The 24,535-nt window shown below is 49.2% G+C and overlaps 2 protein-coding genes across 16 annotated transcripts in view; both read left to right on the top strand.

Moving 5' to 3' along the window:
• The window catches only part of RALGPS1 (Ral GEF with PH domain and SH3 binding motif 1), a 272,513-nt gene extending 266,097 nt beyond the window's left edge, over positions 1 to 6,416 (top strand). For all 12 annotated transcript variants that reach the window (XM_059143177.1, XM_059143178.1, XM_059143180.1 and 9 more), the window contains one exon: positions 1,821 to 6,416. In XM_059143177.1, the coding sequence (XP_058999160.1) occupies positions 1,821 to 1,850 (30 nt within the window). In that variant the 3' untranslated portion in view covers positions 1,851 to 6,416. The remainder of the gene's footprint in view (positions 1 to 1,820) is intronic.
• Positions 6,417 to 7,858: 1,442 nt separating this feature from the next.
• The window catches only part of GARNL3 (GTPase activating Rap/RanGAP domain like 3), a 144,600-nt gene continuing 127,923 nt past the window's right edge, over positions 7,859 to 24,535 (top strand). For 2 of the 4 annotated variants that reach the window (XM_059141361.1, XM_059141363.1), the window contains exons 1-2: positions 8,357 to 8,511; positions 23,802 to 23,972. In XM_059141361.1, coding sequence (XP_058997344.1) covers positions 8,420 to 8,511; positions 23,802 to 23,972 — 263 coding nt within the window. In that variant the 5' untranslated portion in view covers positions 8,357 to 8,419. Of the gene's footprint in view, positions 7,876 to 8,356; positions 8,512 to 23,801; positions 23,973 to 24,535 lie in introns of those variants that run through there. The other 2 variants (XM_059141362.1, XM_059141360.1) reach the window with 2 other exon arrangements.

The following is a 24,535-nucleotide window of genomic DNA, read 5'->3' as shown; positions in this document are numbered from 1 at the left end:
AGGGAGCAGGAAACGGGGTCAAAAACCACTTGGCAGAGCAGGTGTTTGGTCAGAAAGACAAATGGGTTGAACTTCTTTATGGCAAATGTGGTGTTGTGCTGTAGCAAAGTTCTGCAACTTTTAAGTATTTTTGACCTAGCCAAGAGGGACCTTTTATTTGTTTCTACCTTTTCCCCCTTTTTATTTCAAATTTACTTCCCACCACATATTCCTGCCCTGTGCTGCATGTGATCATAAAGAGCTGGCAGCGGCCCACTCTCCCACCCTGTGACGGCATGCGGGCCTGCAAGGAAAGAAAGCACAGAACTGCGTCTGTACCCATGGAAAATCTCGGAGACTGGGACCAGTTTTCTTTTTGGTGGACTTGCATTTCTTAAATTTGCTTGTACTAACACTGAATATGCTTAAACCTTATTTATAACCTGTGTAAGGTGTAAACCACAGCTAGAAAAACACATACCGCTCGCGGCCCGCCCAGCCTAAGGGCAGGACCTCCCTCCCCCAGAGACCTCTTCCTAACTCAGTGTGCCCCCCATCTGCCTGCACCCCCTAACCACACTCCTGATGGATTTACTGTTCCTTTAAAATGTTAGCACACATATTTGATTCCTTCATATATTGTCTGGAGTACATTTTTTAAAACATTTTTAAAAATAGAACCATAACGGGATATTTTCTTCTGTGACTTACTTTTCTCCTACAGTGTGTTCCTGAGATTCATCTGTGTCCATGTGTGTAGCTGTCATTCATTTATTTGTACTGATTTTTTTAAATTAATTCTTCTGGCAGTGTTCCCAGGAATGATTTCCTGCTTTTTGCTATTTTGAACAGTGCTGCTGTGACCGTTCTTACAGCTATCTCCTGGTGCAAGGAGATGCACTTTTTTTTCCCCATTCATCACTTTGACCAAATTGAAACCAAGATGGATTTGTTTTTGATGAAATTGCTTCTCATCAAATCTCCCAGAACCCGGGGCGCCTGGGTGGCTCAGTGGGTTAAAGCCTCTGCTTTCGGCTCAGATCATGGTCCCGGGATCCTGGGATCGAGCCCCACATCGGGCTCTCTGCTCTGCGGGGAGCCTGCTTCCTTCTCTCTCTCTCTCTGCCTGCCTCTCTGCCTACTTGCGATCTCTGTCAAATAAATAAATAAAATAAAATAAAATAAAATAAATCTCCCAGAACCCTACAGCAGAGCCGGGTGGGGGAGCCTGGGGCAGGGGGCAGCTTGGAAGGGAGAGGGAAGCACACTGACCTTGGGCTGGTGGTCTTCCAGCAAAGGGAGCTGGGACTGGGTCCTGGGAACAAAGCTATGGGAAGATCTTGGGGGTCCCAGCGTCCCGATCTCTCCTCCTGGTGCTCCTGCTTTCAGTTCCCACCCTCTCAGCACCTACCTCTGCCCGCTGGTTTCCCTTCCAGAGGCTTGGGCCCATCCCTGCAGAACAGGCTCCCTTTCCACTCCAAGGGCAGTTCTGTTCTGCCACCAGGCTGGTAAACGAGAGCGAGGGCTCTGGGGCCATGGCCTGCCATCTGCTTGAGGTGGGCTCCTCCTCTCTAAGCCTCAGGGTCCTCATCTTTGACATGGGGACTCCTCCAGAACCTGCCTCCTGGGGTGTCATGAAGACTAGAGGAACGATGATGTCAGGTGCCTGGCACAGCGGTCACTTGACAGACAGCGGCCGTGGTTCCGGCCGGGCCGTCTTCCCACTCTCCCTGCTTATTCGGAGACTCGCTGGGAAAGACCTGATCCCTTCCCTTAGGGGCACCCCTTGTCCCATTCCCAAAGGTTGGAACTTTGACCAGAGGCTGAGCTTTCTCTTCCAGGTACCTGCGAACCTTATGTCATTTGAATAAGTCTCTGCAGGACTTGGCGTGACTTCAGAGGCTCCTGGGAGCCCAGCCTGGGACTGGTGGCGAAGCGCATGTCCTGGGCACAGGCTCTCGGCCAGCGCGCTGGATGACTCACGGCCGGACTCGAGGGGCCTTGGCCGGCGGCCTCACCGCCCTGAGGGCTCTGCCAGCGCCGGGCCCACCTGCCAATCCCCAGCGACTCTCACGCTACTCATTCTTCAGCACCACCCCACGAAGCCGCGGTTGGGCCCCAGACTCTGCACCCCACCCTCCCTCTCTGGGCCCTCGTCCGTCCACCAGCTGCTGCTTCGACTAGAGAGCATCCGGCCCACGTTGGGTCCCCCATGCTTTCTCCTGCACAAGAGTGGACAGTGTTAACCTGCATGAGGGGCCAGAGAGAAGGAACAGGCTATGGAGGAACAGGCTTTTTATACCCCAAGTGCACAGGGTTGCTCGCCCACAGGGCTGCCTCAGATTTTGTACAACCCCCAAAGCGTCCTCTGCGTGTGCGTGCCATATACGTGTGCGTGCGAGCGAGTGTGAACTCTTCAAGAAACATGCATTTTGGCACAAGACTTGTGACATCACACCCTCCATTCGCTTTGAGGCCCTGCTTTAACCTGACATGACAGCCTTGTCCACCGAGGAAGGTCAGAGTGAGAGCCCGGATTCCTCCTGTGTTAAGGGTTCCTTGCATTCTTTTACTGTAAACAAACAATGCCTTAAATTGTGTCTTGTTTTCTGTTCCAATGGGTGCTATTCATCTGGAAGGTCTGCTCTCTGGGCCCCCCGGGTCCCTTCCAGGCCTTGTTGCTGTTGGCTCTTCTGAGACAGGACCCGGCTTCACTGTGGACTGGGCTGGTCTGCTTGCTCCCTCCCGCCCCTTTCCTGCAGGGTCTGAAAGCCCTTGTCTTCTTCCCCAGACCATGCCAGAGTGGGAAGTTGTGACAGTTTCTCCCGGCTTCCTAGGAAGCCCTCGCAGGCTGCCGCGCTCACACACGGAAGCGCTGTGCACGGCCTGTCCCGCAGGCTGAGGTTTGCTCCCATCATCTACTGCCAGGGCGGGGCCCACCGGCATTCCTGGTTCCACTGGGGAGCTGAGTGACACTGAGGCCTTAAGCTCCCCCAGTCTTGCCCCCAAACGCAGTCACCAGCAAGTTCTCCACATCCAAGTCCAAGGGCACAATTGTTGATGACCATGGTGACAAGAGAGCAAAGCCCCGGGGAGTGAACGGTCCCAGCTCTGCATTCAGTTAAGCGCTTTTTCTCATGGACAATGTCCTTTATCTGTCACTGTCTGTCTTATTTTTAAGTGACTTTTATTTTGCACAAATACATCTTTATTCAAAACAATGAAAACTTAGCTTTATTTATGGTAGCTTTACCACCATAGCTTCTTTCCCTCCCTCCCTCTCTAATCTGGGTGCCCGAATTCTGAGAAGGAGACCCTGAAATGGTTTTCTGAATTCCTGGGTCCTTGTTGCTGTCATGGTTTCCGAGCTCACACCGATCAGACATCCCTTAAGAGTTTCTGGGCAAGATGCTTCAAAACAACATCTTCACCAGTAAACTGTGATAGGTGAATTTTAAAACTACCAAAGGACCCACCACTGTATTTTGATCAAACAGTGACAACTTTCCTGAAAATTCCAATGAATTGAATCTTATTTTATGGTTGAGGCTTAGTGTGCCCAGCAACTAACCCTCCTATGGAGCAAAGTCTAGAATATTCTTGTGCCAGGAGAAGCTCCAGGTGGTAAAGTTGGTGCCATCCCACCTTGGCCGTGAGTGCTCTGCGTGCCTGCGAACAGCTGGGGGACAGCCGCGTGCCCCAGTTCACGCTAGTGACTACTCAACTGGGCATCCGGAGGCCGAATGACAACACCAAACACTCCAGCAGCTCTCACCAGAACCAAGCAGTGTTAATGCCGCTTTAACCTACACTGATCTGATTCTGCCTGTTAATATATTTTGAAGTCTTAAGTTCGGAGGAAAGCGCCAAAATGGAAAATCAGCCACTTATTTTCCTTGGGTTTCTCCACTCCTCAACTCTCCTGGCTCTTCTCGTATGAAATTCTATAGATGCCAAACCAAGAACCTCAGAATTTCAGGCTCCCTTCAGTCAGTGCGTTTTCTGCCCTTTGCACATTTTTCTTACCTTTTGCAAAAATTTTCTTCTGAGCTGAATTTGAAGTAGCACAATTGCAATTCTTTTCAAAATGTTTAGTCTTCTCACTGATTGAGACTGATCTTACATCCCCTCCTAGAAACATTTGTAGCTTGGACTCTTGAAGAATCTGCTTAGGCCTTGTTGGTACAGGCCTTTAAAGCTGGTAAGAACCTCAAACGTACGGGAAGAGTCCTAGAGACAGGCCAAAAGATACTGGGTTCTCCCAGGCTGGACGTGGGGCCCAGCATGTAAGTGCTGATTTATCTTCCCAGCATTGGTTTGTCCCTCAGGCAGCGGGTGAGGAGGCCCTCAGGCTGGCACAGAGGAAGCCAGGTACAAATCCCAAAAGGGAAAAGTCCATGGCTTTATTCTCACCCCAAAGGGAAGCATTTCTGGTTTATGTTCTTTGTCCATAATGCATCAATGTTTGTGAAACCGTCAAAGGTGATCAATGTCTTGCATGTGTATGCTGGTTGTTGGTTTTTTTGCTTTGTTTTGTTTTGTTTTTGAGCAAACAGATCATGGTGCCCCAAAGTGAAAACTATAGAATGCTGTCTAGAAATCATAGACTAGGTAATTGGTATCATTATGATTCCCCAAGAACCTCATGCACCTCTCCCTGGGAATAATTTCTGGCCCTCTCAGTTGGAACATGTTTTATAGCTCAAGGTCAGCCACGTGCATTCTGACAACTAAAATGCTTCATGGAGGATTGATTCCGTGGGGAGCAGTAGAAATAGTGTTCTGAGTGTGCCCAGTGAGAGAGTGTGGCCTCCCTTTCCTTCCTGAAGAAGCCCATTCATCACCCTGTCTTGCCATGGAATCTAAAGAGGAAGATACTCAAAGGCATTCTGTTTAGGAAAGAACCCACTCTCTTGCCAACTGAGTTTATAAAGCTTTTGGTTTTCCTTACCAAGATTTCCTTTCATCATCTTCCTCTCCCACCTCCTGAGCCCAAGACGTGTATCTTTTAGGATGCCATTTTACAAGTGGAAAACAATCCATGAAAATGGGAAACCTTTCACAAGTGCGGTCTGATTTCATTCCACAGGTGGGGTCTACAGCTCAGCACCCCCATCGCTAATGCTTGTAACAAGGTGAACATTGCTAAAAACACAACCTAACTTACTTTGCGTGACTTCATAAATGGCTTTACCCAGCCTCACATCATACTGACATGTTGTGTGATGTCATTTTTTACAGAGAAAAAAAAAATTACAAGAGTCTCTTGGAAATAACATTCTCTGCACAAAACCACCTATTTGTGCATTCATTCATTCGTTCATTCATGACTCTAGTGAGTGCTTCCTGAGTGCCAGGCTATGGCTGGGATATGCCATCAGTGGCTGAGAACAAGCAGAGCTGGTCCTTGCCCTCGTGGAGCTGACCACACTCCACAAGTAAACAGTCCTCACCATGGCATCTCCTCCGGCAAGACCCTGCCTCTCTCCTAACACTGGGTAGAGACCCTGTGCACATTCCTCCAGGAAGGGTTCAAAACACTCATCAGACTGAATGGCCTCTTGATCTGTGAGTTCACCTGCAAGGAGAACTAGATGGAGTCGCTGTCCTAGAGGCTGGTTGTCGCAGAACACCCAGGCACAGAGCTATGGCCGGGCGCGCTGCGGAGGACTCTGAGATGGAATGAGAAAGCAGGGTCAGAACGTTCACAGTATTTACTCCAGAGGCTTCTCAGTTTTAATTTCAGTGTTAAATGCAAATACAGCGTAAGCGAGAGCTGCAGTTCCTTGGGTGTTGGGAACTTGTACTGTGGACCACCTTGGAGTCCCGAGCTGCACAAGGGTGGGTACGCTGGGGGCAGCCCCGAAATCCCTGTTTGCAGCAGCGTGAAGAAACATCTGTCCGTTCTATAATCGTTCATCTCTTTACCCATTTCTGAACGACTGTGACCATTCGGTAATGAAATATTAGTCATTAATTTATTAGTATGGTATAATCTTTAATAAATTTCGTGCCAAAATGCATGGTTTTTCACTTAGCATTCAAAATGTTGCGTAGAGAGTAGTTTTCAATTTCTTATGTATTCCTCAAAGTAAGTTGAAAAATCAGTTTCTACATTTTAATTCGTTTCTTGTTAAATCTGTTGCACTCTCCCTGGCTGTCTTTTTTTTTTTTTTTTTTTTTTCCAGCAGACCCCCCTGCATGCAGTTGTGTAAGAACTTTCTCTAATTCTTGTGAATTGTCTCACCCGCAGTAACCACTGAACATCAGCCCTCTGTGGGATTCTTTAGATTTTTGGTGAAGTATTTTGTTACCTCAGTCTTGTATCAAGTTGCTGTATTTTTCAGCTTGTTACACTGATAATTGTTTCACTAATTAAATACTTTAATGTACAAACATCTTTGTTTACTTTGAAATTAAATGTGTTTTCCAATGAACATTGCTCAACTTATTATTCACGTGCATTTACTTAGTAAACTATTACTGTGCCAGATACAGAGATCAAGGAGGTCTGGGGCACTCAGAGCCCAGCTCAGATGTTACTAGAACATAAATGACAAATGCCCTCAGGAAGGGACAGAGTCAGTGCTTTGGGCACTCAGAGAGGGAGGTGGAGGATCTGGGGAGGGGACAGGGGCATTTGGAGATTCATTTCAGAGATTGCTGAACACATGGAGGACGGGGGAGGCAGGAAGACAGAAAGGAGAAGGAGCGGGATGAAGTTAGGAAAAGCAGCCAACCCAGTCTCACTGAATAGAGGATTTGGGGGGAGTAATGGGATCCACGTCTGAATAGATATGTTGGGGGAGTTCAAGATGTAAGGCAAAAACCAGAAACCCACTCTAGTTTGCTTAAGAAAAGGGGGGACTTTCTTACACGACTGTCTCATGGAAACGTCTGGGAGGACCAAGGTGGAGTCTCACCGGGCTGGAAAGAGAAGTGGGAAGCCTCCTACCTCTTTCTCTCTCTCCTTCATTCTCTATCCAGATTGGCTTCTCTGCTGGAATGTGCAGCAGCCAGGAGCCCAGGCGTTACAGTGAAAGCGTTGGGAAAGTCATCAGGGGGTCTGTGCCAGTGACCGGATCCAAACTGATCACGGGAGCCCTGGCCCTGCCTGCCTCAGTTTCCAAAGCTACAGTGGCTGATTCTCCAGCACAGGCTCCCACACACACTCCTCAGGCTCTCCTCCAGCTCCCCAGCCTAAGCCACTACAAGCCCTGCTTGCAGAGGCGCCCTAACTTACCTCCTCCTCACGATTTGGATGGCACAGTGACCCCTCAGCTTGACCCAGGTAGGGACGCTGCCCTCAGCCCCAGTGCAGTGCTCAAGGGCTCTGAGACGGATGCGTCTGACTTGGGGAGGAGGTGAGGACGGTGAGGTGCAGTGGCTGTCACACCGGTGGAAAGAGTACATCGCATCCAGTTGAGACTCGAACCCACGATAGGTCACCTGCAAAACACCAGCCCCTCTATTCTCACTGCGTCAGGCGCCACGAACGGCCACCAGGAGACAGCAGTACTTCCATTTAATGGGTGTAGAGATCCTCGAGCGAACGCAGACTGCCGTAAAACGCCTATTTAGCCTTGAGGGCAGGTATCCTAACCCCGCGCGTCGCCCGCCAGGGCCTGCAGCCCGCGCAGGTGAGAAGGTGTGGGCGGGGCCGTGTCGTGGGCGGGGCTTGGGGTAAGCGGGCTGTGGGCGGAGCCCTGTCCAAGCTGGGTTGAAGGCAGCAGGAGTGAGCGAACCCTTGTACTGGGGGTTTTAGAGAAAAAGGGGCTCCGTGCCCGCGGACGGGACACGGGGTGGGGCGGCCCCCAGAGGGACGCTGTTACGTGAGAAACGGCCAGGAGGCACTGAGGTGTGGAGGGACGACGCTCCCGGGAGCTGACCCTTTGGGTGAGGGCAGGGGCTGCGCGGAAGCTCAGTAGTGGAGGAGTAGGTGGGCGGGGCCTGGGCTGGTGCTGAGGGGCTAGGAGCGGGAGGGGCGTGGCTTCAGGCCCGACGCGCTGAGGACAGGGTGGGCGTTTAGGGTGTCTGGGCCCAACCGAGGTGAGGAGAGCCCACCCCGGACGTGGGGCCGGCGTGGGGAGGACGTACCTGGAGCTAGGGGCTGGGACCGGACCTAGACCCGGCTGAGGAGCGCGGGGAGGGCTGGGCTGAGGTTCGGGGCGGGCGCAGGGCGGGGCCTAGGCCGGGCCGAGGAGCCCGGGGTGGGTGGGGCTGAAGTTCGGGGCGGGGGAGGGGCGGGGTCTGGACCCAGTTGCGGGGCAAAGAGCAGGCTGGACTGAAGTTCGGGGTGGGGCGGGGGCGGGGCCTGGAGCCGGCGGTGGCGCGCGGGGCGGGGCATGGGCTGCGGCGTGCGAGCCGAGCGGCCGGCCGAGCCCCGCCGAGGCCCGAGCCCACCCGAGTGCGCCCGAGCCAGCGGCCCCCGCCCGGGGCGATGGAGCCGGAGCCCGGCGGGGCGGCCGCTGCGCTTCTGCTGCAGAAGAGGGCGGCGCTGCGGCGCAGGGGGTGCAGCTTCGAGAGCCCCAGGTACCGCGGCCGGGGAGGGGTGCGGCCGGGAGGGGCGGAAGCGGGGAGCTGGCCACGTGGTGGGTAGGGGACGTTCTGAGGGGGGGACCGAGGGCCGCGAGGCCGCGGCGCGGTAAGGGGTCTCTTCGGGGTCTGAGGGGATCCGGCGAGGAGCCAGGGCCGAGCGGCCGGGGGTCGAGGGAGGGCTGGGCCGTCCGCGCGTCAGGTGCGAGAGGGGGTCGCCCCAGAGAAGAACCAGCGAGTGTCGGGAACCCAGACCCGACGAGACGCCCCCAAAGCGTCGGTGCTGAGGCAGGCCCCGAGCAGAGCCGGGCTCCAGGCGGGTTTCGGACTCTGGGGAATGTGCCGTGCCGCCTCTTATAAATGCTCAAGGACAAGGTCGGGAAATAGCCCCCTGAAGTCCCAGGGAGGTCTCCCTCCTGCGGGAGCCTCCCTGCGCTGCCCCCAGGACCCAGGCCGGTGCCAGCCTCCCCATCCTGGCTCCGCAGGTAACGCACACCTGCTGCCTCGCAGCCCCGCCCATCCTGACACCTTGTGGCCCCCCAACACGCCGGGTCCCCGGGGCCCCTCCGACGCGCCGACGCCTTTCCTCTGCCGGGGGAGCCCTTGCCTACCCCAGCCCCCCTCGTTTGGCCTGGGGAACTCTCCTGAAACTGTCCTGTTGGGTTCCTTCTCCCTGGAGCCTTGCTCCACAGACACGCCTTCCACCCGCCCGGCTCTGCCAGACCCATTCTCTCAGCGGGCATTTTCTTAACTCCGAGTGCCTGCTCTGGCTCCAGCCTCGCGGGAGCCGGCCCTGCCCTTTTCCAGCCCCCGCCCCCCTTCCAGACGACTCCAGGAGCCTCCCCACCAGACTTTCTGTCTTTATTCTTCCACCTCTCAAGACCACAACCTCACTGGCCGCTGGAGGGGTCTTAGCACGACCCCCCTCTCCAGGAGTTCTCCATGTCCCACGGCAGCGATGGGGACTGGGGTGGGGCAAAGAGAAAGATAGGAGGTGGGACTCTGGCCCTCACTGGGGCCGCTTAAAGGGAATCAATAGCTAGGCTGACAAACCAGGATGCTTAATATGAGGTGGCAGGCCCTTGCCCTGCTCCCCTCACCCTTAGTGACCTGCTCCTAGCGGGACTGATGAGAGTGTAAGCCTCATCCCCACCGGGACCATCCGGTCCTGTTCACTACTCTGTCTCAGGCCTGGCTAGCAGGGACGTTTACTATCTATTGAATGAATAAATGCCTGACCAGCTGGTAATTCTTTCCCTGTGCTGCGCTTTTTCTCACCTGTGCCTTTACTCCTGTCATGCTCTTTGCTCTACTTAGGCGAGTGTTTTTGGCTAAGACCTGCCCCCTCTTCCTCTGGGAGGTCTTCCCTGAACCCTGGGCTGAACTCTGTGCTGTGTCAGTAATCTCTGTATGTATCTGCTATTCCATGTCCCACTGCGTGGAACTACCTGGATAATAGTCTCCCCCACTAGACCAGAACAGGGAAAATAAGTTCTCTGTCCTTCTGTTGCTTATGCTTGCTGCTGGCGCACAGCGGATGGGAAAAAAATGTACCAAGGGATGAGGCTGAAGAGATGAGCCAAAAGCTGAATCCAGGCCTGAGGTAGAACATTTAGGTCAGAGCTGTCCAACAGAAATTGCCACAATGACGGAAACATTCTATTATTTGTGCAGTCGGATACCGCAGCCACCGTCCACCTGTGGCTCTCGAGCCCTGTTGAAATGTGGCTGGTGCAACTAAGGAATTGAATTTTAGACTTTATTGGTCTTTAAGTTAAATAGCCACGTGTGACCAATGTTTATGATTTTGGATAGCGCCAGTTTAGGAAACTTGACTTCCTCCAGCTTCTCACTTTTACCGCCCCACCCTTGGTCTCCATGACCTCACACCTGAAAGACAAAATGACTTCTAGAGGTTTGCTTCTCTATTTAAAAGTCCGTGGACATATCGTATAAACCTTAGAAATAATCCTTGCCAGTTCTCTGGTTATAAAAATAACTTCTTTATTTACAATTTATAATTTATTTAACCCATTTTTAAAAAGAGTTTATTTATTTGACAGAGGGTACACAAGCATGGGGAGCGGCAGGCAGAGGGAGAGGGAGAAGCAGGCTCCTCACTGAGCAAGGAGCCCAACACGGGGTTCGATCCCAGGACCCTGGGATCATGACCTGAGCCGAAGGCAGACACTTAACTGGCTGAGACATCCAGGTGCCCCATTAACCCATTTTTTTTTTTATCGTACCTGCTGTGTATGACCAGTTTTCACTCTTACTAAGTCACATCAAATCTGTGTGCATTAGTCTGTGTATAAAGAGGTAATTTCCTTAAGATAAGTTCATGGAAGTGATGGAAATAATTGGATCTAAGAAAAGGGACATTTTAAAGACTTCTGAAGCATAATGCCAAATTGCCCACCAGAAGGTCATACCGGTTAACAGTTCTCCCGAGAGCATGTAACTTGTGCCTGTTTTTCCCAGCCACAGTGCAATGCAATATCGTTTATACATATGTGCTACAGTGGTCCATTTCTTTGGGAGTGAGGTGAAACTTTCTTCACATATTTATTTATAATTTCTTTTTCTTTGAAAATGAGATCTATTTGCATGCACTTTATCCATTTTCCCTTTGGAATGTTTATCTTTTCCTTATTGAATGGAAGCACTTTTTATTTATTGAGGAAATTAATTTTGGGGTGCCTGGGTGGCTCAGTGGGTTAAGCCTCTGCCTTCAGTTCAGGTCATGATCCCAGGTGCTGGGATCAAGCCCCACATCAGGCTCTCTGCTCAGCAGGGAGCCTGCTTCCCCCCCCCACCCTGCTGTGATCTCTGTCAAATAAATAAATAAAATTGTTTTAAAAAGGAAATTAATTTTTTGTGGCCAAATATGTAGTGTATTTCTTATAGTCCATTTTTTTAAAAGATTTTATTTATTCATTTGACAGACAGAGACTACAAGTAGACAGAGGCAAGCAGAGAGAGAGAGAGGAAGGGAAGCAGGGCCCCTGCTGAGCAGAGAGTCCGATGTGGGACTCGATCCCAGGACCCTGAGATCATGACCCGAGCCGAAGGCAGCGGCTCAACCCACTGAGCCACCCAGGCGCCCCTACAGTCCATTTTTTACCTTTCAACTTTCTTTACGGTGTTTTTTGATAAAGTTTTTATTGTTATTTCTTTTTTTTTTTTTTTTTAAAGATTTTATTTATTAATTTGACAGAGAGAAATCACAAGTAGACGGAGAGGCAGCCAGAGAGAGAGAGAGAGAGGGAAGCAGGCTCTCTGCCAAGCAGAGAGCCCGATGCGGGACTCGATCCCAGGACTCTGAGATCATGACCTGAGCCGAAGGCAGCGGCTTAACCCACTGAGCCACCCAGGCGCCCTTTATTGTTATTTCTTAAAAGTTAGTCAAATCTATTTATTCCTGCTATTGATGCTTAATTAGAAAGTAATTTCCTAATGTGAAACAGATCAGTGTTCATCTCCAATTTCTCTTAGGTTTGTTGCTTTAAAAACAATTTCTCTTCAGGGCGCCTGGGTGGCTCAGTGGGTTAAAGCCTCTGCCTTCATTCAGCTCAGGTCGTGATCCCGGGGTCCTGGGATCAAGCCCTGCATCGGGCTCTCTGCTTGGCGGGGAGCCTACTTCCTCCTCCCTCTCTGCCTGCCTCTCTGCCTACTTGTGATCTCTGTCAAGTAAATAAATAGAATCTTTAAAAATAAAAACAAAACAACAACAATAAAAAATTCCTCTTTAATCCATTAATCCAAATTACCTCATTTTTAAGGGAACCTATTAACAGCTCTCTTGTATTGGATCGGCATAATGGACAATTACGGCCAGGAGAAGAAAAACCATCTGTGAACGATCTCAACCACACAGTGTGTGGGTCCCCACAGCTGATCTCTTGTTCCAGAAAGTTCAGGGTGGGAATCAGGCATGTGTGGATGCTCAGGAAAGCTCTGCAGGTGGTTCTGACAGACAACCAGGGATGAGAGCCTCCGCCTCACCTGGGGGCACGCTGCCAGCTCAGCCTCCCCTACTCCAAAGTCCTCAGTGACTTTGTGTCAAGTTTATTGACTTGTGTTTGTGTCAAGTTTAAATGCCACTGCCTCGTGTGCGGGGCCTTTCAGAATCTGGTTTAACCATATTTACTCAATCATGTTGACAGCAGGAAAAACTGGCATGATTTTCAGAATGGCAACTGTCTTTGCTAAATGTCCTGTGTCCATTTTATGGTTGGCTGGCGGGCGGACACAGCCCGTGATGAGTGCAGCGGAACAAGGTGGGGTGTGGCCCAGGCTTTAGGCTTCCAGGCAGGTGGCAGTGAGAGTCGAGCTGGGAAATCTGGGGGCCAGGGGGCAAGACACTGATGTTGTTAAATCACTTACCCTAGGTGTGTTTGTCCTCATTTTGTAGGAAGCCATATCAGATAATGTTCAAAGGAGGACTTTGGAGGGAGCCCTACCCAGGTTCAGGTTTCTTTTTACTTGTCACGTGTGTGGCCTTGGTCGAGTTGCTTAACCCTCTGACTCTTGATAAACTCCTTTGTAGAATGACATAACACCTAACTCACAGGACTGATGTCAGCTTTAAAGGAACTAATTTATGCAAAGTGCTAAAAAGAGCTTCTGGCACAAAGCTTTACCAAATGGCAACTTTTCCGGGCAAAAGTGATTCACGTTTATGCGCAAGTTCTCAACCTTTCCCTTGTCTTACCTCATTAAAATTCTAGCTTGACCCATTCAGTTTTTCCTCCTCCCCTACTACCCTCCCAGCAAGGTCCTGCCTTGCTTTTTTGCATTTTTGAGCTACAGATTTAAGGAAGAGAGAGACTGAAGAGAACAGTAGGTACACGGGGCGCTGGTTAGAACCGGCCGATAAAAAATTTTAAGGGGCTGCTTACAGAGACACCTACTTTGGATGAGGGAGGCTAATAGGTATCCCTGTTGTTTTTGTTGCTCAGGGATATATTTTAAGAAATATACCTGTTACCTTTTGTGACTCTGTGGTGATCAAGAAATACAGTTAATGAACTTGAGTTATTTTAAATCACCATTGCTGCGCTATGTCATTTTGGCTGCAGCCTTTCATAGAGCTGAGCCACAGACGAGCTATGGTATTGGCAGGGTTACACAGTCGGACTGAATTTGAAAGGCAAATTCTAAAGATCAAAGATGGTCAACGTTGAAGGGAACCATAGACATCACGTAAGTTTGCCTCCCAGAGCGCGGGGTTTCAGGTGTGGCCCCTGGACCAGCAGCATCCACTAGCTCGAGATGCAAATTCCCGAGCCCAGCCCCAAGTGTCCTGAATCAGAATCTCTGGGGACAGGGCTCAGGAAACTGTGTTTGGAAACCAGGGCACTCTCGTCTCATACAGTGGTCCTCAGTCCTCACATAGAGAATCACCAGGAGGGCTTCTTGAAAAAGGTCCTCGGACCTCACCCCCACAGATTCTGCTTCGCTAGGTGGCGGCGGGTCTATGAATTATATTTCTAACAAGCTTACAGTACTGCCGGCCCAGGGACAGACTTTGAAAACCACCCCACTAGGGCAACGCAGGCATCTTTCCTATAACAGCCCTCCCAGCTGGTCACCTTCTGCTTATTATGTCTAAGGTCAAGGAGCCCATACTGTAAGCCTCTTTGTTATTGGGCAACCTCTGTTGCCTTTCCCTAACAGCCCAGTCAAAGTCTGCCTCGTTATGCTGACCACCCATCATTCATGATTCTGCTTTGACAGCTGCTTGCAGCAACAGTGCCTGGGGTGGTGATGTCAGGTGAAAAGCGGGGGCTCGGACTGTGGGGCACAGACTCGGTGGTCAAGCGGTTCTTATTCCTGGCATCCAGTTGTGATCATCGAGCAGTTCTTGAGCTGTGAGCGGGACCAGTAAGCCTCACATCTTTTCTGATTGGTGCCTGACCAGTTGTTAATACCCTTTAAGATTATCAAGGTCGGTGAATGACGAGCAGAGAAAAAGGATTGGTTCACGGAATTTGCAAAATCGTGGAGTAGACCAAGCAAGCTCTGGGAGGGGGTAAATCCAAGTGTTCCGATTACGTCATCTGGAGGCTTTCTTCATCTTCTGGTGGGCTTTGTTTTCAAGGTCTTTCCTCCTGGAGGCAAAGAAAGTTAACTGTTTCAGGCTTACTTTGTTCCAGCACACGATCCCAGCAGCAAGACCCTGCCTCTCTCTCAGTATTTCCAGAGCACGTTTCCCACGCTTGACATTCATTGGCTCTCTTGGATTGTATGCTCATCCATGAACCAGTCTTTTCGGCTAGAGGGGGGTAAAACATACTCCTTTGGCTGAGCTGTAGGGTCAAGTGCCCAACGGGGAACGGGGAGACTGGATCACTTCCATCTGTAGACACCAAGAGGCAGTGACAGCCCAAAGGAAAAACTGCAGTGCTATTACCAGAAGAAGTGGAATGGATACTGGGTTAGGCACCCCCCACCCCAGAAAAGTGCCATTACATCTGGGAAGCTTTCCAAACTACATACCCAGATGCCACCCCAGAGTTCCAACACTAGGTTTTCTGTATGTATGTATATATATATATATATATATATATATATATATATATATATATATATATTTTAGTTCTCATTGTAAAAGGCTACCTTAGTTGAGCGTTTAAAGTATGCTTACTAAGTTTAGCCACAGTGGGTGCAGAGCCCCACAGAGACGGGATTTTGAATCACAAATAGAAAACATATTTTCTGCTTTCTTAAATACTGCTTCCTACATAGTGGCTTCCTTGTTAGTAATGCATATAACCTACACCTTGTGAGAACAAATTTGGTGCCAAGACAAATGCTTGCTTGTTCCTGAACATGACTTTTGAGGCCAAGATGGGATCCAAAAGGAACAATTACCCATTATGCATTGCGTTGCCTTCTTCTTCCTGTGTTTGTCCTGACTTTCAGATTCTTGGATTTTTTTTTTTCTTTTTCTCCAGGAGACTCTTGTCCCCCCGCCAGGTAGTTTTGTAAACAATTATTTTAATGTGGACTGTTTTCATGTTCTTCATTTCTTTATATTATATAGTTATTCTTCTTGTCTATGCTGGGCCTTTAAGTATTTAATCACAAATAAATCTGCTGCTGTCAGTTTTCTTTTGGAAAAACAGCAGTCTTCCTGGGAAGGATTATTAAGAGCTGTCTTGTATTAGGCTGACATAATGGGCTCTTAGGGCCAACAGAAGAAAATTAATTTTCATATTATGTCTGTTCTCCTAAGAGAAGGGAAAAAACAACTTTTATTATTCACCAAGAGTTTAAGTTAATACAAACCAGCTTCCCTTCTCAGAGGAAGACAATAGTCAGATTCGTTTTGCTTTAGGAGGTTAATATGAGAAATTATGTTTGGTTTCTGGTTTTCAGAGCTGAAGATCTGAACAGAGATGGAGGCCAACAAACAATGCTGTTAGAAAATGATAAGAAATTTGGCCTGGACAGTGAGACTCACTGCTGGTTTTCCTGTGGGGGGAAAAATTCTAAAGCAGCACATGCAAGCGTAGAGGTGTGGGAAAATAGGAGCCACGCATCTGCTTGTCTCTAGAACTGGAGTCTTAGAGGACAGGAAGCGAATGGGAGCCAGCAACCGAGGTGCCGCTGCCCAGGGAGGTTTTGGTTAAAGGCTCTCCTGTAGGATTGCTTGTAAAAGTTAAAACAAACAAACAAACAAAAAAAGTCCATTGGGAGCATATCAATACAATACTAGTAATTTGATACCAAAAAGATTAAAAAGATAGATAGCAATCTCTGTTTTCTGACTTGAAAAGATATTTAGGATGCTCATATGTGTTAAATGAAAAGGACCAGGTGGCTTCTGGTGATAACAAGTGTGTAGAATTACAAATAGAATTTTAAATTTTTCTAGTAGCTGTATCTTTTTTTTTTTTTTTTTTAAGTGAGCTCCACGCCCAATGTGGGGCTTGAACTCATGACCTGGAGATCCAGAGTCGCATGTTCTACTGACTGAGCCAGCCAGGTACCCCCTCTATGAGCCGTAACTTAAAAAGTAAAAAGAAACCGGTGAAATTAATTTTAATAGTTTATTTTGTTTAACTCAATATATCTAAAATGTGACCATTTTAACATGTAATCAGTATTAAAAATAAGGAAGATAATTTACTTCTTCTTTCGGTACTTTCTTTGAATTCTGGCTGGTGCATATTTTACACTCGCAGCACCTCAGTTCAGACTAGCCGTATGTTAAGTCCTCAGTAGCCATGTGTGGCTGTGGCTCCCGCAGCGGACTGTGCAGAGATGGAGTTCAGGTAGGAAGTTTTTGAAAGAGCGCACCAAAGTTTTTGTTTGTCCCATAGTGTGACTGAATCATAGTGAAATAGGGAAAGGAAAAAATTGTGGGGAAGAAAAAGATACCAGGAGACTTTAGGGAAAAGAAATCACTTGGGTTTATTAGGAAAGACGACTATGATTTGATGGACTTTTATTAACTGTTCACATAAACCCCAAGTAAGATTTAGACTTTGAGGGGTGCCTGGGTGGCTCAGTGGGCTAAAGCCTCTGCCTTTGGCTCAGATCATGACCCTGGGGTTCTGGGATCGAGCCCGCATCAAGCCCCACATCGGGCTCTCTGCTCAGCAGGGAGCCTGCTTCCCCCTCCCTCTCTGCCTGCCTCTCTGCCTGCTTGTGATCTCTGTCTGTCAAATAAATAGAATCTTTTTAAAAAAAATAAATAAATAATTTTTTAAAAAGATTTAGACTTTGAGACTTAAATGTGAAAACATTGTGTCATGGATACATGATGTAATTAATTTTTTTTTTAATTTTGGGGAAATCAAGATAAATTAACAGTTTAAGGAAAAAACAAAAAACAGGCCTGGTTTTCTGTGTCAAATTCTACTGATAGGTCAAACAAGAAGAACTTAAACTTGGGTTTAGCATCAAGGGCTCCTTGGTGGCCTTTTGACAAGAGCTGTTTCTTTGGAACAGTGAGGAGGAAAGTCTCACTGGCCGGACTTCAAGAGATAAAGGAAAGGGGACTGGAAACCGTCTAGTCAGCTCTTCTTAGGAGCAGAAGGGCTGTGAGTCAAAAACTTGTTGGTTTTATTTGGTTTTGATTTGGGGTTTTCCACTTTTGTTTTATAAAGATGTTTATATCCAGTGGGAATGATCGAGTAAAGAGGAAAGATTTCAGCAGGGGAAGGAGAGGTATTACTTGAAAAAGAGAAAAATGACAGAGGATATAATAGCTGCCTGCCCATATGAAAGTGTGTCAGATGAAAAGGAACCTGGCCCACTCCACTCTGCGTATGGCCCTGGGCTCGACCTGAAATCACGGTGGGTATGAAGGATAATCAGACAGACTGGGCTCCGCACATGAAAGCACATTCCGGCAGTCGGCGCAGCGCATGCCAGCATGGCTTCCTTCGAGACGCAGTAACATTTCTATTACTGGAGATGTGAAAGCATCTCTAGGTTAGACCAGTACTTCTTCACTCTTTTGTGTTTCGCGCACACTTCTGGAGACAAGAGCTTTTGGCGGCTCACTTGAAAAGGTACAAAGCCGCGTTAAGCTGGGCAGTGCCGGCCAGAGCATAATGGTCCCCCGCTCCTGCAGTGACCCGAGAAGCATCCCCAATTAGCGCCCGTTCTTTGGGTTGTCCTTTGGCACGTCTTTGCTGTTTGAGCAGAAACGCTTAGTGCCACAAGCAAGCTCGCTTGTGTATTCAAAAGGCAAGATTTCCACATATTCCAAAAAAGTACATAGCCTCTGGTTCTTGCCCCTGGAGGATGTGCCCACCATTGCATACCCACCAGAACAAAATCCCGCCCCACTGTGTGCTCCGCACAGGGTCCCATGAGCTGTTAAGCTGAAAATCCAGTCTGGCAAAGAACGCTCTAAGACTAGCAGTCAGGAATCGGTTGCTTACCACAGAACCACTCTACCTAGTATAAGCAGAATGAAATTTAGTAGTGACATAGGGAATTAAGTGCTTATAAAGCAGACTCTAGTCTGAGCCCCCCAGGAATGATTCCTAGGCCCCAGAAACCACCATGGTCTGCCAGGACTGAGAAGGCTACCATCTCTACCAGAAGCTGATGGGGCAAGAAGCTGCCAGCCCCTGATTTGACCGCAGAGCCACACTGCCAACTCTGCCTTGATCCCAAAGCTGCCACTGTGGCTCCAGAAAGCCATGGAATCAAGAAGTCACTGACTCCGGAACCACCACAGCTCTGTCACGACCTACAGGAGAAAGACGGCGCCCTGCATCCTCTTTGTGAATCCGCCAGGCTTCGTTCTGAGTGAGAGGCTCTCATGGGCGCATCTGAGGTGCGGAATTTTAATTCATCTCCATAACCCTAAACTGCAAAGAAGGATAGAGCCTTGACGTTTTAGCTTTCTAACTTTTGTGCCCTGGAATGGGGCTGAAAAGGCCTTCTGCAGTGTCTGCCGCAGACAGCATCTTTCCCCAATCACAGGAAAAATAAGTTAGACACATTGATCAAAAGTTAGTAGCATGCTGGTGAAGGTTCCCGTCCAGAGGTAAAAACGAGAAATCAGGCCACAGCTCGGTGCTTGAAGCGCAATGTACGTATCAGCGAGTCTATAGTGAGCACAGATGGGACTTAGGACATTATGTATTTTTTGATGACGGGGAAGAAAAGTGTCTTTAGAAGGCCTGCTAGCCGGTAAGTATTTTCCAGTGTCAGGGCCGTAGCTTAGCCCGGATTGATGTTTTGCAGATGGACTGTCTTTGCTCCATGCACTTGTCACAGTCCTCACAAAGTAGCTGCCTGTCAGTGATGGGCAAAGAAATAGAGCAGGTCCCGCCGTGGTCTGACTCAAGCCACCAGTGACCTCATTCAAGAGCCGCCAAAACAGTCTCACATCGTCTCCCTTTTCCAAATGACTATTTCCCTCCTGGTTTGGCGCTCACACAGTCACTCACTCGGCAGCCATTGAGCACTTCTGTGTGCCAGGCACTGGGGATACACTGTGACTAGGACAAGTGGGGTTCCTGCTCTCCTGGAGCGAACGTTCTAGTGGAGGGAGGAGACAAGGTATCCGCAAACAAATGCATAACATTTGGAGACAGAGCGAATCTGCCTTCTGGTGCCCCGAGCTCTGCTCCCGTGGCCGCGGAGCTGGTTTGAAGAAAGGCGAGAATGACGATTTGCACTTGGTTTAAGGTTGCTTTCAGCCAACAGTCAGAGCACGGACCAACGCACAAGGTCAAGTATGCAGGGGAGTGGATGTGGCTCCCAGAAGGTGTCTGGGTTCCTCAGGGGATTTCAGCAGCTCTGCAGCAGAAGGTGCTTGTACCAGGGGCCTATTGGCCACTTGGAAGGAGCCAGACCTGAGACCTTGTAGCCTTTCATCTCTGATACGTGTCAAAATTCTTCTGGTCTGTCCTTTTCATTTGCCTTTTGCAAACCTTTTTTCATAGGTCCTGTGCTAGTTTATTCCCGCATGTTCCTTCTGGAATTGAAGCAGTTCTGTCTAGGTCTAGGTTTCCGCATTAACGACATGGGCAGATTCACCTTGACCCCCCCATCCCTGGTCATCCGAGCAATGGGGAAGCTTCTCTTTCGGAGCTGGAGCTAGAGGACCGGCCCGGACGCTCCTCGGGAAGCGGGAAGGGTCCAGAGACAAGTGGGAATGTGCCATCTGTTCTTCCTCTCTCCTCAGACTTTCCCTCCCATCTGCCAGGCTCCTGTGCCTGTGGGGCTTACGGCCCCATGGCAGGACTCACATCGAATTTCCAACCCCTGCTCCTACCCTCCACTTCAGAGCAAACAGGCCCCTCCAAAAACAGCCTGGGTCAGAGTGATTTCCCAAGCATCTTCTTCTGGTGGACTCAAATGTCCCTTTGGCTAGTATCTTTCAAGAAAGTCAAATGATTCTTAGGGTTCACTTTTTCCTCTCGCCTTCACCCTTTCCTCAGATTAGGCCAGCCCTTGTTATTAGCACACTGGGCCAGCGGAAATAAAAAAGAGAGAGAGAGAGAAGAAGAAACAGCTTCTTCCCAGTCTAGCTCCTGCTTCCAGCCTTCATTCCTCCAAATCAGGTGTTGTCAGGCCTTTCAAGCATTCTTGCCCATGTCCCTCGCCGGGAGCCGGGTGCCTGGGACTCGGAGGTCGCTTTCATTTTGTCCTACACGGATTATACACAGCAGACCCTCAGAGCGTGGAGTTGAGCCATTCTCTTCTTTCAGCAAGTTTCTTCTATATACTGAGCCATTTTTGCTCATCTCCATGGGTTCCAAGGAGTTTTGCCAATGAACACGTGCTCTGCCATCCTTCCAAGAAGTTTCTCAGCTGTTAGATATATCCAGCAGTGAGACCGCAAAGCTAAAATGTCAGGAGATGAAGAGGCACATACATTTTTGAAAATTGGGAAGGTAAGACTAAGAAAACCTAACAAGTGAATAAAAAGATTAAAACTCATCTGTGAGTTTTAATCTGTGATGGGACAGAATCAGAAGAGCTAGAAAATGAAGTTCAAGAATTAGCCGAAAGGATGGAAAAGAATGAAACTTCACAAGTAAAGTTATGGCAAAAAATAGATTTAGGTATGTTTAAACAGACTTTTTTTTTTTTTTAAGATTTTATTTATTTATTTGACAGAGAGAGAGATCAAAAGTAGGCAGAGAGGCAGGAGGGGGCTGGGAGGAGAAACAGGCTCCCCACCGAGCAAGGAGCCTGATGCAGGGCTCCATCCCAGGACCCTGGGATCATGACCTGAGCCTAAGGCAGTAGCCTAACACACTGAGCCACCCAGGCGCCCCTGTTTAACCAAACTTTTAAAGATTCAAGGGCTGGAGAATCACGTGCTAAGACAGTGAAATAACCTAAGTATTTAAAGATTAAAATAAGTGAAAAGGTGAAATGTAAGCAACACATAAGGTTCTCTCGTTCTAGAGTTGTACCTGTAGGGGTGCCCAGTTGGCTCAGTCAGAAGAGCACGCGACTCGGTCTCAAGGCCCAGGTGGGGTGTAGAGATTACTTAAATAAAACTTAAAAAAAAAAAAAAAAGTTGTACCTGTAGTGACTGATGTACAGAGATGTCTAAGACTATGATTAGGTAGGAAAGCAGGTCATGGAATGTCATGCTGTCTCCAGACGTAGGTCACACGGAGCGTCACAGATAGGTAGGGAACAGAGCGCTGGGGAGCGCACCGCTGTGTTAACGGGCGGAGGTAAGGATGCTGGGGGTCCCATCACATCCCCCCCAGGTCCTCTCACCGTTTCTGGCTGCCTCTCCCTTCCCCTCTTCGGCGCGCTTTGGCTCAGGCACCCACACCAGCCCTCATTCCCCTGCAGTTGCTCTGGGTATATGTGTACTAGGGGGTTCGCCCCCCAACCCCACCATGGCACTCCACGCCTTGGCTCGGGCTGTGTGCCTGGAGGGACACTGTCCAACATATAAAGCGAGCTATGTAGGTGATTTTACATTTCCTAGTAGCCACATTAAAATTAATTCTAATTTCCTTAGACTTTTATCTTCAACATGTAATCAATATAGAAATTCTGAATGAAATGTTCTAAATCTTTTTTCACGTGTATTACATCTTGGAAATCAGCGTGTATTTTCATGTTTCCACACCTCTCTCTGCCCACATATGCGTTGCTTATTGTCATAGGTGGCCACTCAGGACAGCTCAGCTCACCCAAACCGGAGCTGCCCCCCAGGGGACTCTGCCTGCAAAGAAACCATACATCCCCACTCTGCTTCCTCTACTCCCTTATGGCTTTTTTTTTAGGAGCACTTTCTTAATAATTTTTTTGCATGTATTGTGGTTGTTGTTAGGAGTAGTAGTAATTTTTTAAAAATCTAGAAGGTTAAAAGGAAACAAAAAGTTATCTCTAACCCAGAAGCCCTGCTTTGTGGTTGGTTTGTTGATTGCCAGGGCAGCCGCAAACTCTAGGGAGCCTGGATTTCAGAACACTTGGGGGGGTGGGGCAGACGGGGTGTCCACAAAGTAGAGAACAACTGATAACACCCCAGGAACCTGGCTTCTTGCCATCGGTCAGGTGTGGAAAGCTTGAGCCTTTGTGGTCGATCCAGTTGCTGCTGAGATCAGTAGCCTCAAGCCATCCTAGGGTGAGATGATCTGGGAAGTCTGGCTCAGGTATGCAGCACGGGGCTTCCCAGGCCCACAGCAGACCACGGGGGGAAGTTGGGTCAGGCTCAAAGAGGAAGGAGAGACGGGCCTGGCAACAGAGAACTTTTTTCATTTGGAACATGCCCGCAGCCTAGCTGGGAAGACAGTAGCAGCTGGGGAGTGGGCGGAGACTCCCTTCCCTTGGCACCCAGCTCGGAGGCGGGATGGTGGTTCCCTCCGCAGGTGCCTCCTCCTCCGGGATCACACGGCTTGAGCTGGTCCTTACGAAGAAGGCATTCTAAGGAGTCCCTTTTGACCAAAGTGCCTTCAAAGATGGCTTTTGATTTCTGTTTTTGCATTTGCAAGGAACTGGATTTAGTTTGTCCATTTGTCTGGCACTGGAGGCAGAGGGGGGGGGGGCGGTGAGGGAAGAAGGGGGGGCTGCTTATTGGCTCAGAAAATAATTCCAGTCCAGAGCTGAGATACCTGCATGTTCCCAACGAAGCAGCCCCTTCATCCCAGAACCACCTCTGCCACCTTCCTCACTGTGTCCTCAGAGAAAGGAGCAGGCAGGTTGCCGGAACACATTTCTCAGTTTATTCTCACAGGCAGCTCATTTACTTATCCTCCAGGCCTTTGTTGCTCGCATACTGTATGTGCCATTGGTCTCGAAGGGTCGGTTTGGTCCTTTCTGTCTATAGTGTCGTTGCCAGTGTAGGCCCTTTTAATGGCTTTTCTTGCATATTTTAATTGGAAATAAGGAAAGAAATCCATGCACCCTTGGACTCACCTAGTGATGGAGGTGCCCCCTCTAGCTTATCTCCAAAAGCACTCCCGAGAGAACTGTCTCTTGCTGAATGAGTGTTGCCGTCCTGAATGAGTCTGTGATGGCTTGAGTGCTCAATGGTCCTCTTTTTACCTTGGACCCCTCTCACTTGACTTTGTGGATGACATCGTTCAGTACAGAGGGAGAGGACAGGATGGCTCGGGCCCCAGGGACACACGCCTTCCTTCCCCACAGCATGCACGGGTACCGCTCTCCGCAGTCTCGGGGGAGGGGGCGTCCAGGTCTTGGAAGGGCCTTGGCTTTGCTCCTCCCGACTTCCTCATGGGGCTGGCCTCGAGGTAGGAGTGCCAGCATCGGCCGGTGACTGGCCAGCCATCCGTCTTCTCTGCTCTCAGTGCCTCTCCCACCTCCTTCTGCTGCAGCTCGGCGCCTCAGCCTCCAGGCCCACCGATGGATCCGCTGAGCAAGGGGTCCTGTCGGAGTCAGATGGCGCAAACCCTTCTATGGAAAGCCAAGTCGTCTCTGTCCTTCGGCATCCAGCCTCTGCAGTCATGGCCAACAGAAGACCCTGAAGTAGAGTCCCAGGTCAACCTGTAAGTAAGTAGAAGAAACATCATCTTTTGGGGCCCATGTTCAGTCTATCCTGAAATCCCTTCGTGCTCAGGAAGAAAATACTTTTTACTTTTTTGGGGAGAATGGGGAGGGCAGTGGCAGTGAATGTTTGGTTCAGAGATTTCCTTTCTGTTCTCCATGATCCCTTCCTCGTGTATTTCTTTATTTGCTTGGCAGTAGTCACGGAGCCCCACTCTGGCCAGGCCCTGTGTCAGGCATGGTGAGCACAATAGATTCATTTCCTGTCTTCAGGGCATTTGCAGCTCTTGGGACAGATAGCCCTTCATCAAAGAATCACGCAAATGCATACTAACAAATCGTGACAAGTGCTATGAAATGTGTTGCCTTGATTCAATAAACATTGAGAGAATGCCTTCTGTGCGCCAGCAGCATCTTGGGGATATAAGAGAACAAGGCAGTGTACTTACCCTCGAATAACAAATCCTATCTACAAGGGGGAAAAATCCAATATTATTTAGAGGAAGTGATAATAATAAGGATAGTATAACTAATAGGGACTCAAGTCCCATAGGGTGGTAACCGC

Source organism: Mustela lutreola, chromosome 12, assembly GCF_030435805.1.
Source record: "Mustela lutreola isolate mMusLut2 chromosome 12, mMusLut2.pri, whole genome shotgun sequence".
NCBI lineage: Eukaryota > Metazoa > Chordata > Mammalia > Carnivora > Mustelidae > Mustela > Mustela lutreola.
The sequence above is the reverse complement of the archived record's forward strand: the minus strand, read 5'-3'. Positions and strand labels throughout refer to the sequence as shown.